This window comes from Miscanthus floridulus, chromosome 5 (genome assembly GCF_019320115.1).
Source record: "Miscanthus floridulus cultivar M001 chromosome 5, ASM1932011v1, whole genome shotgun sequence".
NCBI classification, from domain to species: Eukaryota; Viridiplantae; Streptophyta; class Magnoliopsida; order Poales; family Poaceae; genus Miscanthus; species Miscanthus floridulus.
Window position 1 is genome coordinate 97,354,605 of NC_089584.1, and position 18,024 is coordinate 97,372,628.

At 46.5% G+C, this 18,024-nt stretch overlaps 2 protein-coding genes and 1 pseudogene across 2 annotated transcripts; 2 read left to right on the forward strand and 1 right to left on the reverse strand.

Annotated features, from left to right (window-relative positions):
- Positions 1–8,310: 8,310 nt before the first annotated feature.
- On the forward strand, positions 8,311–11,140 carry LOC136452706 (auxin-responsive protein IAA5-like). Its single transcript, XM_066453297.1, has 5 exons — positions 8,311–8,700; positions 8,781–9,016; positions 9,588–9,729; positions 9,969–10,030; positions 10,721–11,140. Exons 1-5 carry the CDS (start codon positions 8,363–8,365, stop codon positions 10,756–10,758), a joined length of 816 nt encoding a protein of 271 aa, XP_066309394.1. The 5' UTR covers positions 8,311–8,362; the 3' UTR covers positions 10,759–11,140.
- An 89-nt stretch (positions 11,141–11,229) lies between these two features.
- On the reverse strand, positions 11,230–12,648 carry LOC136454972 (NAC domain-containing protein 22-like). Its single transcript, XM_066455195.1, has 2 exons — positions 12,508–12,648; positions 11,230–12,243 (listed from the first exon to the last, which is right to left on the reverse strand). The coding sequence occupies exons 1-2, from the start codon at positions 12,646–12,648 to the stop codon at positions 11,230–11,232; spliced, it is 1,155 nt and encodes a 384-aa protein (XP_066311292.1).
- A 47-nt stretch (positions 12,649–12,695) lies between these two features.
- The window catches only part of LOC136454973 (cationic amino acid transporter 5-like), a 48,268-nt pseudogene continuing 42,939 nt past the window's right edge, over positions 12,696–18,024 (forward strand).

Below are 18,024 nucleotides of genomic sequence, written 5' to 3' on the forward strand. Positions count from 1 at the left end.
ATGTTGTTGGTCCAAATAGATCCATGTGTAGGAGTTCTAGCACTCTTGTGGTTGACATGAAAGCTTTGGTTGGATGAGTATTTGCAACTTGCTTGCCAGCTTAACATGCACTACAAAGCTTGTCCTTCTCAAACTTCACATCCTTCAACCCTCTCATCAAATCATTCTTCATTAGCTTCTTGAGTGAACTCATACCAACATGAGCAAGTCTTCTATGCCATAGCCACCCAAGTGTTGTTTTGGTGAATAGGCAAGTCTTCAAATTTGCATCTTTGGAGGTGAAATCCACTAGATATAAGTTGTTGTATCTAAATCCATTGAATATCACTTGATTATCATCTACCTTGGATACAACAACCTCCTTCTCGGTGAACAAGCATTAGAATCCAAGATCACATAATTGTCCAACGGATAGCAAGTTGAAGCTCAATGAAGCAACATATAGCATATTGGAGATGAAATGATCATTTGATATTGCCACTTTGCCCAATCCTTTAACCTTGCCCTTTGAATTATCTCCAAATATTATTTTTTCTTGTCCATCTACCTCTTCATCTAGTGAGGTAAACATACGAGGATCACCGGTCATATGTTGAGTGCAACCACTATCAATAACCCAATGACTTTCACCGGTCTTGTAGTTCACCTACACACAAGAGATTCAAGTTTTAGGAACCCAAACTTGTTGAGGGCCCTTCACCTTCTCAACAAGTGACTTAGCCACCCAAATCTTCTTAGGCCTATTCTTGTTAGGGGGTCCTAAGAATATGACTTTCATCTTTCCACTAGAATCTTTTCTAAGCATGTAGTGAGCATTGAAAGCAAAGGGTCTAGCATGCTTGGGCAAGGGTTGTGGCGGTGGAGTTTGGCACTCATGAGCAAAGTGGCCTTCTTGTCCACACTCAAAACATCTCTTTGGCTTTGGCTTCGGCTTTGATTGTTGTTGTTAAACTTGAGCCTTCTTCTTCTCTACACTTACCACATATCCAATGCCACTTCTATCCATCTTTATGACGGTGTTCATGAGTAGCTCACTTTGGAGATGCTTGCCTCTTGCAAACTTGCTCAATCCCACCTTAAGATGCTCTTTCTTCATCTTAAGCTTCTTGTTCTCTTCCTTGAGAACATCATTGTTCTTCTCTTCCTTGAGCTTCTTGTTTTCTTCTTTAAGCTTCTCATTCTCAAGGATCAACTCTTCATCATGATCATGAGTTTCTAGCATAATGGTGTTGTGGCTTTTGATCTCTTCAAGATCTTTCTTGAGCTTCTCATTTTCACTCTTGAGCTTGACATATTCATCATAGTCATTGTACTCAACCACTTGCTTGCCTTTACCACTAGATCCTTGCTCAATGCTCTCATCAATTAAATCATCACATGATGTAGCTATATTAATCTTAACAACATGGTTAGTAGCATCATGTGGCTCATTTGGTAAAAATTCTTGAGTAATAACAAGAGTATCATGATTGATCTTAAGAGTAGTGTATTCATCTTTTAGCTTATTGTGGCTAGTGATGAGCTTATTGTGCACCCACTCAAGTTTATCATGTTTATCTTTAAGCTCTTTCTTAGAAGATTTGAGCTCCTTGAGTTTGGATGATATAGCATCATTTGTTTCTTTAAGCTCATCATTAGTCTTTTTCAATGTATCACATTTTGCTAAGAGTGAATCATTTTTAGCATCAAGCTTTTCATTTTTAGCTCTACTCTTTCTAATGATCTTAGTGTATTTTCTTAGTATTTTAACAAGATCATCATATGAAGGTGAATCATCATCATCGCTATCGCTATCACCATCACTAGCTTGCTCATCATCACTACTATCATCATTATTAGTTACCTTACGTTCACCCTTGGCCATAAGGCATAGGTGTGTAGAGGATGATGGCGATGGTGGCGGTGAAGATGGAAGATTAATAGCAATGGCGGCCACCTTCTCATTGTCACTATCATCATCGGATGATCCACTAGATGAATCAATGTCCATGAGCCAATCACCGACGATATAGGCCTTTCCACTCTTCTTCTTCTTGTAGAAGTCCTTCTTTTTGCCATCCCTCTTCTTGTATGGCTTGTTCTTTTTCTTCTCATCTTCATCTTCATTGCTTGAGTCATCTTTCTTGCCCTTGTTCTTATTCTTGAACTTGTCTTTCTTGGGCTTTGTGCATTGATGAGCTAGATGGCTAAGTTCTCCACAATTGTAGCAATCCATCTCGGAGATTGGCTTTCTTCTTGAGCTTGTGAAGAACTTCTTATTCTTGCCATCGAACTTAATGCCACTCTTGTTGAGCTTCTTTAGTATCTTGGCGGTCTTCTTCACCATGAGAGCAAGACTTTCATCATCATCTTCTTCATCACTTGAGCTCTCGTACTCAAGTCTTACTTTGCCCTTATCTTGGCTAGCTTTGAATGCTAAGTCCTTCTCTTTCTTCTTGGTAGAGGATAAGCCATCTTGTGGCGTGGTGTGCATGTACATCTCATGAGCATTGATCTTTCCCAAGATTTGTGTTGGTGTAGCGGTGGAAAGATCACCTTGATGTAGCACGGTCACAATATGCCCATATTTGTCAATGGGGAGGACACTCCAGATCTTTCTCACAACGTCGGATGGTGACATTTGAGTAAGTCCAAGCCCATTGACTTTCTCTACAAGAACATTTAAACGTGAATACATCTCATTAGCACTTTCTCTGGGAAGCATCTCAAATGAATTTAGCTTTTTAATTACAAGATGATAGCGTTCCTCACGCTCACTCTTGGTTCCCTCATGGAACGCACAAACATCCGATCATAGTGCATGGGCGTCTTTGTGGTTCCTTACGTGGTTGAACATATCTTTGCAAAGACCTCTAAAGATAGTGTTGTGAGCCTTTGCATTCCACTTTTCATAATTAACCTCATCGCCTTGTAAATTAGTAGCATCCCGAGGTTTTGGGAAGCCTTGTGAGGCGGCTCTAAGTATACCAACGTCTAGAGCTTCTAAATACGCCTCCATGCGGATTTTCCAATATGGAAAGTCATCTCCCTCAAAGATAGGAGGAGGTCTATCCCCGTGAGACATCTTGCTCAAAGCGATTAAGCTTAAAACATGAGCACGAGGCTCCGATACCAATTGAAAGGATCAAGATGCCCAAGAGGGGGGGTGAATTGGGCTAATTCTAAATTTTCTTGCAATAATTAAATCCTACAGTTAGCCCAATTAACCTCTTGTGCCTAGAAAAGTGTTTCTGTTAATCTAACGCACAACAGACTTGCAACCTATGTTCCAAACTTACTCTAGCATGACAATTCTATGAATGTAAAGACAAGTATTGAATTGCTCAAAGTAAATGCTCAAAGTAAATAGAGAGAGAGGAACATGGTGATGTTTTGCCGAGGTATCGGAGAGTCGCCACTCCCCACTAGTCCTCGTTGGAGCACCCGCGCAAGGGTGTAGCTCCCCCTTGATCCGTGCAAGGATCAAGTGCTCTCTACGGGTTGATTCTTCGACACTCCATCGCGGCGAATCACCTAAAGCCGCTCACAACTTGAGTTGGGTCACCCACAAGCTCCGCCGGGTGATCACCAAGCTTCCAATCACCACCAAGCCGTCTAGGTAATGACGATCACCAAGAGTAACAAGCACGAACTCTCACTTGACCATGCGAAGCCTAATGAGAAGATGGATGCACACTTTGCTACTCTTGATTCACTAATAAGGCTACTCTCTTGAATTCTCAAATCTCAATCACCTCACTAGGACCTTGCTCTTCTTGGCACTCACAAATGTGTTTCTTAGCTGTTGGAATGAGCAAAAGTAACTCCACACACGAGTGGAGCTTCTATTTATAAGGCAGCCTGAAAAACGAACCGTTATGAGCTTCTACGGGGTGACCGGACGCTCCGGTCATGTTGACCGGGCGCTTCGGTCAGATCAACCCGTAGACCAGTGATAAAGTGTTGACCGAACACTGGCAGGGTCCGATCACCACTGACCGGACGCGTCCGGTCGCATTAAACCCTCACTGGATGCTTACTGTACTCGACCGAACGCTGAACCCCTAGGGTCCGGTCAGCACTGACCGGACGCGTCCGGTCGCAGATTCACTTCTCTAGAACCTTACTGGAGTCGACCGGACGCTGCCTCCAGCGTCCGGTCACTTGACCACTCCAGCGTCCGGTCGCACCGAACGCAGTCACCTTGATCAAATGTACTGACCGGACCCTGCGGCCAGCGTCCGGTCGCACCGAAGCCAGTGTCCGGTCAGTATTTGATCCTTCATTCACTTCCAACTCTCGATCATATGTGAATGAAGTTTGCTCCAAAGGATCTTAGGCATTCGTAGGAGCTACCTAGAGCTAGTTTTAGCAAGTGTGCACCACACCTAACTCACTAGACTCATCTAGGTCAAGCTACCCGTCCATAGCCCCTTAATAGTACGACCAATGGAAAAACAAAGTCCTAAACTACTCTAAGTGTCTCTCCAACTCCAATCGACACTTAGAACTAGTCATCCTTAACCTTATCGTCCATCCTTTGAAAACCAAAACGATTTCCATCGTAGGGGCATGACCACCTCGATTGTCCAATCGATCTCCATTACCATGACCTAACTTAATTGCCTCTACAAAATACACGTTAGTCATAGTAATCTTGTATTATCATTAATCACCAAAATCCAACTAGGGGCCTAGATGTTTCAGTGGGCTTTGGACAAACATAAAGTTCCAACGAAGTGCGTCGGGCTCATTAAGAACATGTACAACAATATTGTGACTAGTGTTCGAACAAGTGATGGAGACACGGATGACTTCCCGATTAGGATAGGACTACATCAAGGATCAGCTTTGAGCCCTTATCTGTTTGCCTTAGTGATGGATGAGGTCACAAGGGACATAGAAGGGGACATCCCTTGGTGTATGCTTTTCGCGGACGATGTAGTGCTAGTTGATGAAAGCTGGACATGAATGAATCAGAAACTGGAGTTATGACGGGGACTTTGGAGTCCAAAGGTTTTAGACTCAGTAGAACTAAAACTGAGTATATGAGATGTGACTTCGGCACTACTACTCGGAAGGAGGAAGATTTTAGTTTGGAAGGTCAAGTAGTGCCTAGGAAGAATACCTTTCGATATTTAGGATCAATGCTACAGAGAGACAGGGATATTGATGAAGATGTTAGCCATAGAATCAAAGCAGGGTGGATAAAGTGACGCCAAGCATCTGGTGTCCTATGTGACAAAAGGGTACCATAGAAGTTAAAAGACAAGTTTTATAGGACGACGATTAGACCTGCTATGTTGTATGGTGCAGAATGTTGACCTACGAAAAGACGACATGTTCAACAGATAAGTGTCACAGAAATGCGTATGTTGCGTTGGATTTACGGTCATACAAGAAGGGATCGAGTTCGGAACGATGATATACGTGATAGATTAGGGTAGCACCAATTGAAGAAAAGCTTGTCCAACACCGGTTAAGATGGTTTGGACATGTCCAACGGAGACCTCTAGAGGCACCGGTGCGTAGTGAAATTTTAAGCCAGGATAGTAATGTGAAGAGAGGCGGAGGAAGACCGAAGTTGATTTGGGTAGATGCAATAAAAGGAGACCTGAAAGGATGTAATATACCAAAAGACTTGGTCTTAGATAGGAGTGTTTGGAAACAGCTATTCACATGCCTGAACCTTGGTTGCTTCTGCTGGGTTTCAACTCTAGCCTACCTTAATTTATTTGGAACTTAAAAGCTTTGTCGTCGTCGTTGTCGTCGTCGTCCAGGTATATAGCGAAATAGATAAAAAATATAAAAAAGTCTTATAATTTAAAACAGATGAAGTATTTATTAAGGTGGTTCTCATGTTATCTCTTTCTTGTTGATGCCATTTTTCTTTTTTATGTTTGCACGTTGTTTTTTATCTATCAGTATATGATTGACATATTTTTGTTGTTGGCTCTTAAAAAAAGGACAGATCGGCTGTGGTCGGACGGTGGTTAACGCGAGCTACGAGGGATGGAGGAGGATTCATGCCTACTTCATTCATGGGGCGTGTCCGTGCGCACGGCAGGAGCAGCGCGGACAGCGCCAGGCACGGGCACGGCTGGGAGCACGGGAACGGGTTGCGTGGCGTGTGGTGCGGGGGTGGGGTTGGTGCGCGAGGCCGTGTGGCCCGGGAGGAGAGGGACGTGTCCGTGGCGCTGTCGGGCTATCTCGCGTGTCGGCGGTTCCGTCCCTGCGCCCCAACCCCACGACCGTGTAGTACGCCTTTTTTTTTTGCGAGGCGCCTTAATTTTCCTTGCTCATGCTTGGAGCACCGGACTGTCGATTTTCCTCATGAAAAACGCCGGAGACGCACCACACCGAAGTCCAAACACACCAACAACCAGCACCTATTCTTTTCTTCTTCACCACCTAATCGGGACTCCTGCTGCTACCATGGACAGGGGGAAGCCGAGTAACGTACAGCAGTTGTTGTACCCGTAAACGTCGTGCAGGTTTCAGTGTCAAAGATCACTGTTACCATGGACGACATGCGCCAAAACTGCGGAACCGAAGAATAATACAACTTGGAGCGGTAAAAACAGTGACTAGCATTTGGGCTGCCGCGTTATTAGCTGCCTATTAAAACCAAATTCCCACGTCTACGTTACCCTGAGCCCTGTGCCAGACTGGCCTTTTTCCATTTTACGTTCTCCTAGGCTTTGTTCACTTGCAAATTTTTTTTACCCGATGAATAGTACTACTTTCGTCTTATTTGGTAAATATTGTCCAATCGTGGATAACTATGCTCAAAAGATTCATCTCGTGATTTCCAACTAAACTGTGTAATTAGTTTTTTTTACCTACATTTAATACTCCATGCAAGCGACTAAAAATTGATGTAATGGAGAGAGAGTGAAAAAACTTAGAATTTGAATGGCATCTAAACAACGCCCTAGTTGTTTTCTGCAGCAATACCGTACGTATTATACTAGTCGTCGTATTTGCTGGTCAATGGTCTTGGACGCCATGCCAGCTTCTCGTAGCTGGAAAAGGTAGTTAAATGCGTACGATGTGATTAGCTCGCGGACGGCCAATTTGTCCCGTGGATGTGATTGCTCGGGCTCGGAGTTTAACAGCATTGCTTAGGAAGTTTACTTCTGATCTCATCGAATATTTAAACACATGTATGGAGTATTAAATATAGACTAAAAAATAACTAATTACACGGTTTACGGCTAATTTGCAAGACGAATCTTTTAAGCCTAATTAGTCTATAATTTGACAACGTGGTGCCACAGTAACACGTGTGCTAATAATAGATTAATTAGGCTTAATAAAAGTGTCTCGCGGATTACTGACGGACTCTATAATTTATTTTTTATTAGTATCCGAACACCCCATACAACCCTTCATATGATAATCGATATGACACTCCAAAACTTTTACGCCCTAGATTTAAATAAGGCCATACTAAGACATGACGTGCACTTCCCAAAACTAGCATAGTCGCCGACCTGGCCATTGGCTAGCAGTAGCCGTGCCGAGGGCCGGTTTGCAGGCCAAGGCAGAAGTAGGCTCTTTTGGGTTGCTCTAATAAGTTGGCTTATGAGCTGACTTATTAACTATGATATAATATTTTTTTTTTCTTGACAAATCAACCGGTACAAGCCGTTAAAAGACCGACCCGAAGAGAGTTGTGGTCGATTTCCATGACAAGCAAGAGAAAGGCCTAGTTTGGTTGCCAAATTTTTTGGCAAAACGACACTGTAGCATTTTTGTTGTTATTTGGCAATTAGTGTCCAATCATAATCTAATTAGGCTTAAAAGATTCGTCTCGTGGATTTCGCCTAAACTGTGTAATTAGTTTTATTTTTTATTTATATTTAATATTTCATGCATACGTTTTCGTATTCGATGTGACGGGGAATCTTGAAAAATTTGGCGTTTTGGATGGGAACTGAACAGGTCCAAAAATGGCTGATTAGCTGAGAGCTGACTCTGCGTCGTCCACCTGTGACCTGGAGAGGACGCCGCACAGGCCGACCCCACAGAGCAGAGACTCCCACCCACACATCGAGACGGAGCAGAGACTCCCACCCACACATCGAGACCACAGACCAGCGGCAGCAGCGACCCAAGCACAAAACACCGCGCGACAAGACGACAACCGGACAAGGGCCCCCCGGGACAAAGAAAAAAAAGGCGAGAGAAATTCGTTAAAAATCCTCCCGGTCGGGCCACTTTTATTACCACCTCCACCAGCACTCCCGCAGCAAGTCGTCGTCGCTCCCCCCTCGTCACCTCCACTCCAAACCCACCCCCACCTCGCCCCTCCTCTCTCTCTGGTTTCTACCCCCCAGGCCCCAGGTCCCCCTGTCTCTTCTCTTCCCCACCCGCCCCAATGTCGCCGCCCCTCGAGCCCCATGACTACATCGGCCTCTCCGCCGCCGCCGCCGCGCCGCCGACCCCGACCTCGTCCTCCTCCTCGCCGGCGCCCCGCCTCACCCTGCGCCTCGGCCTGCCGGGCTCCGAGTCCCCCGACCGCGACCGGGACTGCTGCGAGGACGTCGCCGCCGCGCTCTCCCTCGGCCCGCTGCCGGCTGCCCCCAAGGCAGCCGCCGCATCCGCTGGTGTCTCCGCCAAGCGCGCCTTCCCGGACCCCGCCCAGCGCCCCGGCGCTGCTGCCAAGGCTAGCGACGACAAGCAGCAGGCTTCCCCCGCCGCGCCGCCGGCCGCCAAGTAAGACCCCGCTTCGATTCGCCGCCGGCGCTACTGTTTTGGCCCGGAACTGACCGATGCGGTGCTGTCGATCCGTGCAGAGCGCAGGTGGTGGGATGGCCGCCCGTGCGGAACTACCGGAAGAACACCCTCGCCGCCAGCGCCTCCAAGAGCAAGGCGCCCGCGGAGGAGGCCGCGTCCGGAGGCGGCGGGCCCATGTACGTCAAGGTGAGCATGGATGGCGTGCCCTACCTCAGGAAGGTGGACATCAAGATGTACTCCAGCTACGAGGACCTCTCCATGGCGCTCGAGAAGATGTTCAGCTGCTTCATCACTGGTGAGTGGTGTTCGGTTCCATTCTTCCGTTTGATGCGTTCCCCTCTTGTAATTACACAAGCACTGCGCCCGTTCACTGCCATTTTTGGAAGCTTATTGATTGGATCCGTTGCTATAAGTCCTCTGTGGTGTACTAGATTTAAGTACTCCAAAAGAGTAGGAGGAGCTTGAGTAATTATTGTCGAATAAAAGTTGCTTTCTTGAAGCAAAGATTCATAAGACTTGCATGAAGATAGCATTCATACAGCGATGTGCTATGCATATATGATCCTAAACAAGGACCAAGCACAATACAGACACACAGTCATTTGTGCACAGGGAGAAATTTCTGCTTATCATGCCACGATCTAAGTGCCATCGGCCTGGGCTCCACTGCTCAATTTTCATCAGAGTTCCATGTAGCTTTGCTAATGGACGAATAATTGGGACACGTGCGCACATTTTCATGGCCACAAATAACGATTAATGTGTGAACAGAAAGTAAATACCATACAAATCACTGAACAGTTTTTTTTGCATAGTATGTCTTCCTTCTTTTCACAAGGATATTTACTTGGCCTGTGATTTTAAAGGTCAAAGTGGTCTGCATAAATCATCGAGCAAAGATAGGCTGACTAATGGCTCAAAGGTGGATGCCCTCAAAGACCAGGAATATGTCCTTACATATGAGGATAAGGATGCAGACTGGATGCTTGTTGGTGATCTTCCCTGGGAGTAAGTACACCTTATACATTGTCATATATGTTTGTTTTAATGGTGCTAGCTTTGACTATAGTTGGATCAAGTTGGGTTCATCCGTTGTTAATTGTATTGGCAATTATTAAGAACATATTATATGATTATGAAAATAATATCATATGCATTGTTTATCCTCTTGTGAATGCATTACCTCATAGCATCAGTAGCTCACTATCTCAGTAGTGCTAGTGCTGACCTTATTTGTTCCTTTGCAGTTATTTTACCTCTATCTGTCGGAAGCTCAAAATCATGAGGCGCTCTGATGCTGTTGGAATAGGTATGTACCATGTGTACAATAGATCTAGAAATTCCGCATGTATTCTGTGCATATGTTACAGCATTGCAGGACGAATTTTATCAATTCCCAAATGCTAATATTTGCAGTTAACTTATACTATGCGGTGGCTATATTTCTCATTTTTTGCATGAGGTTGTCTTGCCAGCCCTTTGAAAATAAGTTAGGCCAAAGTATTCAAATATTAGAAGGGCGGGCCTGGTGCAAGCGGTAGAGTCTTACCGCCTGTGACCGGAAGGTCCTGGGTTCGAGTCGCGGTCTCCTCGCATTGCACAGGCGAGGGTAAGACTTGCCACTGACACCCTTCCCCAGACCCCGCACAGAGCGGGAGCTCTCTGCACTGGGTACGCCCTTTTAAAGTATTCAAATATTAGCTGCAACTGTATCCTGGCCGCCAACAGATTGTAGCTTGTATGCATAGCTCATTTCTCTTGGCTGATAACATAGCACAAACTTAAGGGAATAATAAGATGATTAAATATTAATTGGAAGAAACAGTTGCTGTTTTGGTGCCTGAATCTGAAACTTCAGTTTGGAAGGTGCCTTTTCTTCTTTTCTGCAACTAAGACCACTGACTATTGCATCCGATCCTTTATTTTGTAATTTTGTGCATTGTTTCATTTAGCTATAATACTTCTTGTATGATTCTGAACTATGTCCATTTGCCTGCAGCTCCAAGAACCATAGAGCAGACAGGTCAGAACAAATAAGCTTGGTCTTTGTCTGCATCCACGGAAGACATCTGAGCTAGCTGGGAGACTATGTTGAAGGCTGAAATAGTTGCTGGGAATTATCAAAACTCGTAAAATGTTTAGTGTAGTTTTCACGTGTCCTTGAGATATGTGCATTTGTATGTGATGTGATCCGTCAGATCGTGCAATCGTAGGTTGCTGTTCTTGTGCCATTTAAAGGCCAAATCAGGGAGCTCTCTGCTTCCTGTGTGTGATTGCTTTCCAGCATTCCCTGTTATTCTACTCTGAAATCAAACATCATGCCACAAGAACTGATGGTTCGTGATGTCAAGAAAGCTGCCCTAATTGTTCAATTGCAACCTCGTAATTGTGTTCTTTTACAGGAGAAATTGGTTCTGCACTCAGCTTCCTACCACATTAACACTAGTGCTAACAGCGCATTTTACAGAGAACAGGGGTATTCGTTTGGGGTTTGTCATGGCTCACCAGTCACCCTTTCTTTGGGTTCTGCGAATCTGAGAAGAAATTGTAGAACGTTGGGTCCCTGGGATCTCTGGGCTCCTGTTCTGCTTCCACAGGAGCATCAAGAGGGGCACTGCTGTCACCGAAGAAATTGTAGAATTGGATGTCCGAAGTCCCGGTCTCCTCCTGTTCTGCTTTCTCCGCTGCATCAAGCGGGTCCTTGCTGTCAGCGAAGATTTCCCCGGTCGTGGCCGCATAAGCGCTCTCGCCGTCGCCGTCGGCCTTCTTCTGGCGTCCAGGCGACGCCGCCACCGTCTCCGCACCAGAGTCCTTGTCGCCCGCCTTCCTCTTACGCCCAGGCCCCGCCGCCGTCTCCGCACCAATCTCCTCGTCCGCGTCCTCGCGTCCAGGCGTCACCACTGCAGACGCAGCGGGGCCCTCGCCGCCCGCTTCCGCCACCGCCATAGAACTCTCGTCGTCTACGTTGGCATTCGGGTTGCGGTACACCTTGCACAAGACAAGAAGGTTCGAGGAGCCCGCTTCTTGGCCGCCTTCATCGGAGTCGAGGCTGAGCTCCACCATGCGCCATGCCGAACGCACACGCTTGCCGTCCACTTTCTCCATGAAGGCGAAGGTCTGATGCTGTCCTATCCACTGCCGGCGGCCGCCGCGGTAGGAGAACACGGTGGTCTTGGGTCCGTTGTTGGCCCAGCTTCCCTCCCTCCCGGTGTCCACTTTGCGCTTCTTGTGCTTCTTGGAGGGGGCCCTGGGGCGCAGCGTCGTGAAGAAGTACCACGTCCTCTCCCCATCGTCCGCAGTCGCCGGCGAGTACTGGCTGGTGAGCAGGTCCGGGTCCGCGGCATACAGGTCCGCCTCGTGAATGAAGTCGCTCACCTTGGTGCCGGAGACGATCCGGTGGCGCAGGTAGGAGTCGATGAGCTCCTCGTAGGTGGGGTGTCCGGTGAAGGTCGCAGGCGGCGGCTTGGGCGAGGAGGAGCCGACGGCGAAGGTCGGAGGCGGTGGCTTGGGCAGGCTGCCAGCCTTGGCGAAGATGGATGGTTTCGGCCTTTCGGGAACCGTTGTGAGTTGCGATCACGAGGAGGCGTGCTAAGCGCGGCGGCGGTTTATATAGCCAGCCGAGTAAATTGCACATCGATCCTTAAAGTATTCGTCGGTTTTTATTTGGGTTCTCAAACTATAAAATCGCATGTTTAGCTACCTAATGTATTTAAGTGATCTCATTCAGGTCCAAAATAGACACGAGGAGGTTTAGAAGCTGATGTGGACATAATTTGAACAGAAAACCGTGAGACATGCAACGTCCCCATCGGTGGCGGCTCCTACAAGCCGCGCCTTGCCTACGCTCGTCGCGAAGCCGGCTGTCTCCTGCACGGCCGTGGGCGGCGCGCCATCGCTGGGCCTCGGCATCGATTTGGGCATGGCCATGGGCGCCGGCCTCGGGCCCTAAGCGTCCTCGTAGCAGCCACGGGTACATGGCGCCCGCGGAGATGTCCGCGCCGGTGGAGTACGACAAGGGCGCAGGCAAGGCCGCGGCGACGGTACCAGCGAGGAGCTACTGGCGATGGCACAGGGACGACTTCTTCCCGGAGCCGTCGTTCACGAGCTAGGGCGCGTACCGTCGGGCGCTGGGCGAGACCCCCGCCCGCCTCCGGGACCGCCTAGCGGGGTGGTCCACCGACGCCGCGGAGCTGGGCGCGCTGCGCTGCCGGAGCGAGCACGAGATGTGGCGGTGCCTCACATGGTGGGACCTCACCTGGTTCGGCTTCGGCTCCGTCATCGGCGTCGGCATCTTCGTTCTCACGGGGAAGGAGGCGCACGACCACGCGGGCCCCGCCATCATGCACTCCTATGTCGCCTCGGGCCTCTCCACCATGCTGAAAGGTCCTAATATGGCTAGAGGGGGTGAATAGCCTATTTAAAAATCTACAAATCAACTAGAGCAATTTGATTAGTATGACAAATAGCGAAATGCAAACTTGCTCTAGCTCTATAAGGGTTGCAAGCCACCTATCCAATAATTCTAGTTGCAATGATTACTAGACACACAACTTGCAATGTTACTACTCACTAAGAGCTCTCAATCTTGCTACTCTAAAGAGCTCCACTAGATGAACTTAAAATAACAAAGCAAGCTCTCAATTCTAATTACACTAAAGAGCTTGCCACAACTAGTTTGCAAGAATATAAATGAGTGAGTATGGTGATTATACCACCGTGTAGAGGAGTGAACCAATTACAAGATGAATACTAAATCAATCACCGGAAGAATACCAAAGGGCAAGAGACAACTAATTTTTCTCCCGAGGTTCACGTTCTTGCCGGCACGCTAGTTCCCATTGTGTCGACCAACACTTGGTGGTTCGGCGGCTACGAGGTGTTGCACGAACCTCGTCCACACAATCGGACACCGCAGGAACCTACTCATAAGTGAGGTAACTCAATGACACGAGCAATCAACTAGAGTTACCTTTTGGCTCTCCGCCGGGGAAGGCACAAGACCCCTCACAATCACCACAATCGGAGCCGGAGACAATCACCAACCTCCGCTCAACGATCCTCGCTGCTCTAAGTCGTCTAGGTGATGGCAACCACCAAGAGTAACAAGTGAATCCCACAGCGAAACACGAATGTCAAGTGCCACTAGATGCAATCACTCAAGCAATACACTTGGATTCTCTCCCAATCTCACAATGATGATGAAACAATGATGGAGATGAGTGGGAGGGTTTTGGCTAAGCTCACAAGGTTGCTATGTCAATGCAAATGTCTAAGAGAGTGAGCTTGAGCCGGCCACGGGGCTTAAATAGAAGCCCCCACGAAATAGAGCCGTTGTACCCCTTCACTAGGCACAACTCGGGGTGACCGAACGCTCCGGTCAGTTCGACCAGACATAGGACCCCAGCGTCCGGTCGCCCGATGCTTGCCACGTGTCATCGGCTTCAAACGCCGATCGCCCGATTTCAACGCTCAAGGGATGATCGGACACGTCAGTTAGAAAGTGACCGGACGCAGGACCCCAGCGTCCGGTCGTTTTCAGTAAGGTTCCAAACACGAAATTTCACGACCGAACGCGTCTGGTCATGCTCGACCGGACACACCCAGCGTCCGGTCACTCAACGTTTCCTCTGTACGCCTCACGTCAGCGTACGTCAGCACTGACCGGACGCATTCCGCCAGCGTCCGGTCACTCTTTGCGCCAGCGTCCGGTCACAAGACCGAGACACATGCTCACTGCTGCTACTGGCCAGACTTAGGACCCCAGCGTCCGGTCACTGCGCCACCAGCGTCCGGTCACTCTGTGAACCCCTGTCTTTTTTGTATAGGGCGCCGATGAAGTTTATAACCCTTGCTCAAATGTGTCAACCACCAAGTGTATCACCTTGTGCACATGTGTTAGCATACTTTCACAAATACTTTCAAGGGTGTTAGCACTCCACTAGATCCTAAATGCATATGCAATGAGTTAGAGCATCTAGTGGCACTTTGATAACCGCATTTCAATACGAGTTTCACCCCTCTTAATAGTACGGCTATCTAACCTAAATGTGATCACACTTGCTAAGTGTCTTGATCACCGAAATAAAATAGCTCCTACTATTTATACCTTTGCATTGAGTCTTTTGTTTTCCTCTTTCTTCTTTTCAAGTTCAAGCATTTGATCATCACCATGCCATCACCATTGTCATGATCTTTGTCATTGCTTCATCACTTGGAGTAGTGCTACCTATCTCATAATCACTTTGATAAACTAGGTTAACACTTAGGGTTTCATCAATTAACCAAAACCAAACTAGAGTTTTCAATCTCCCCCTTTTTGGTAATTGATGACAACCCTTACACAAAGATATGAATTGAGATTTAATTGAATCCACTTTGCTTGCCCAAGTATATTTACCATGTGTAAAAGAATATAGACAAGTTTCATAAACTCCAAATGGTAGCAATTGCTCCCCCTACATATGTGCCAAGAGTTTAGATTGTAGCTTGCACATATGCTTAGATAGGAAATATAGGAGACAATTTCTACCGTATTATGCTAAGGGTATAAGAGATGGACCTTTGAAGCGTGATATCGATCGGAGTGGACCAATATACCATCCTTAGCACCATTAGTAACTATACATACACAAAAAAAACTAGAATACCCCATGAGATCAACATTACAAGCAAGGGTCTAATTTCCATAAAATGAACATAAGTCTAGTTACTTTAGCCTATGCATGCTAGTTTTTTATTTCACCATTCAAGCATATAACTAGCATACACCACACAAGCATGGATATTGAAATTTAGAACTTGTGCCATGCAAGCAAATATATGAAATATACATTTTAATGCAACATACAAGTTTATGAGCTTGCTCCCCCTACTTGTGTGCTTTTTTTGTTTACTAGCTTTGTGAATTTCTCCCCCTTTGTCAACAATTAGCACAAAAGGTGAGCTCAAATTATAAATAGGTTGGGGTGAAACCATGTGAAAAGAGGATCATTTTCCCAATTTGGTTCAATCTAGATTACTTGCAAAAGATATTTAACTCGGTTTGATCCAAGGACAAGCTTCTTCACACCTCCAAATAAGGGTTATCTTGTACCATGTTGAGTTAAATACTTGTAGCTTATTTTCTAGATCAAACACTAGATTTACAAGCCCACAAACATGTCATAGGCTACCACTAGATCATTTCAAACATACAAGCAATAGTGGTACCATACAAGCATCAAATTCATTTGATTTTAATGACTGAGCCTAGGACAAGATAGGAATGACTAGATGCACTAAACAAGTCCTTAGCAATGGATGGATGACATGTCGATCAACTTTACCTTGCTTTGCTCAAAGGAGAGGCATGTCATATAATAGGGGGGTGCATCAACACATATTGGAGAAGTCAAGTATGTTCAATTCATTCCTTAGCTTGCAAAATCTCTTCTCATCAAGTGGCTTGGTGAAGATATCGGCAAGTTGATCTTCGGTGCCCACACTGTCAATGCAAATGTTCCATTTTTGTTGGTGATCTCTTATGAAATGATGGCAGACATCAATATGCTTTGTTCTTGAATGTTGAACCGGATTGTTGGTGAGCTTTACGGCACTCTCATTGTCACATAGCAATGACACTTGCTTGAATTTGATTCTAAAATCACTCAAAGTAGCCTTCATTCAAAGTAATTGAGCACAACAACTACCGGCCGAAATGTACTCCGCTTTGGTGGTTGAAAGTGTTACACTATTTTATTTCTTTGATGACCAAAACACAAGTGATCTTCCCAATAGTTGACAGGTGCCCGATGTGCTCTTTCTCTCAACTTTGCATCCCGCATAATCGGAGTCCAAATATCCAATCAACTCAAATCTTGCTCCTTTTGGATACCACAATCCAATATTTTATGTATGCTTCAAGTACCTCAATATTCTCTTTGTTTCCTTCAAATGACTTTCTCTTGGCGATGCTTGAAATCTAGCACACATACATACACTAAACATCACATCCGGCCTTGATGCGGTCACATAGAGTAGGCTTCCAATCATAGACCGATACATCTTTTGATCCATCATGTTGCCACTAGCATCACTGTCGACAAAATATGGTCGGCAGTCTACCTAGGGATATGCCCAAGGTAGTAGATTGTTGGCAGACAGATGCGCAAGCTACAAACAAGACGGTGATGCAAGACAGACACGAGGTTTTATCCAGGTTCGGCCGCCAAGAAGGCATAATACCTACGTCCTGCGTCTGATTTGTATTGCTGTATGTCAATGAGAGATGTTTTTTAGAGGGATCCCCTGCCCGCCTTATATAGTCCGGGGGCAGGGTTACAGATCTGGAAACCAATCCTAGTCAGTTACAATTGCCATATGTGGCCGGATAAGGATTCCTATTCTAACCGACCAGGATCCTGCTTGATTGCCAAATCCACCTTGACTCCTTGTGCGGGACTCCGATCAGGTTGGCTGGGCCGCACATCGTCTTTCGGGTGGACCAGACCCATCGATCCGGGCCGGCCCAAGCTTAGCCGTAAGGGTATAGGGGTTAATACCCCCACAGCTAGTCCCCGAGCACCATGTATTATGCTGAGACACGCCATTTTAACCTTCTCCGACAAGTAAGGCTTGAGTTCTTGACATTTCTGACCACCGTCATCGCCGGAGAAGTAAGTTGTCCAAAGAATGTATGGTGCTCTTAAGAAAAAAGAAAAAGATTTCCGTCTTGAGAAGTGTGCCCACTTGTATTTCTGGAAAGAAATGTAAGTGGTCTTGAAGCATAGCGTCCTTGAATCGTCAGAAGTGTAGGGGTCGAAAAAACCAACACATTCACTGCAAGGTGAAGTGTGCCCACTTAGTCCCCGAGCCTGGTAGTAGGTGACGTAGGCACGTGGTGCCAGGGTCTAAAAAGAATTCCCAGTTAAGTTGAGAACCTAATTGTCGTACAAACAAAAATGAGATGCACCGACAGGTGCATCGTACCGACGTAGTCCCTGAGCTTGCTGGAAGGCGATGTATGAACCTTGTAGCAATGTCTAAATAAATGTCTCTCGACTGGACGTGAGTACAACTCACATGTAGCCGAGGAGAACCATTCTCCGAGCAGTGGTCGGGACAGTCCCCGAGCACATTGATAATCCTTACAATCATTCAAAGCACAGGGGTCAATTAAAACACATTCACCGCAAGGTGAAGTGTGCCCACTTAGTCCCCGAGCCTAGTAGTAGGTGACGCAGGCACGTGGTGTTAGGGTCTAAAAAAGAATTTCCACCGAAGTCAAAAATCCAATCGTTGTACAGGCGATACAAGATGCACTGG

Coding starts and splice junctions, on each gene's coding strand:
- LOC136452706 (XM_066453297.1), top strand. CDS start 8,363: ATGTCGCCGCCCCTCGAGCCCCATGACTACATCGGCCTCTCCGCCGCC. Junction 9,730..9,968: donor GTTGGTGATCTTCCCTGGGA/GTAAGTACACCT, acceptor GTTCCTTTGCAG/TTATTTTACCTCTATCTGTC. Junction 10,031..10,720: donor CTCTGATGCTGTTGGAATAG/GTATGTACCATG, acceptor ATTTGCCTGCAG/CTCCAAGAACCATAGAGCAG.
- LOC136454972 (XM_066455195.1), bottom strand. CDS start 12,648: ATGGCCATGCCCAAATCGATGCCGAGGCCCAGCGATGGCGCGCCGCCC. Junction 12,244..12,507: donor GGGACGTTGCATGTCTCACG/GTTTTCTGTTCA, acceptor ATCTTCGCCAAG/GCTGGCAGCCTGCCCAAGCC.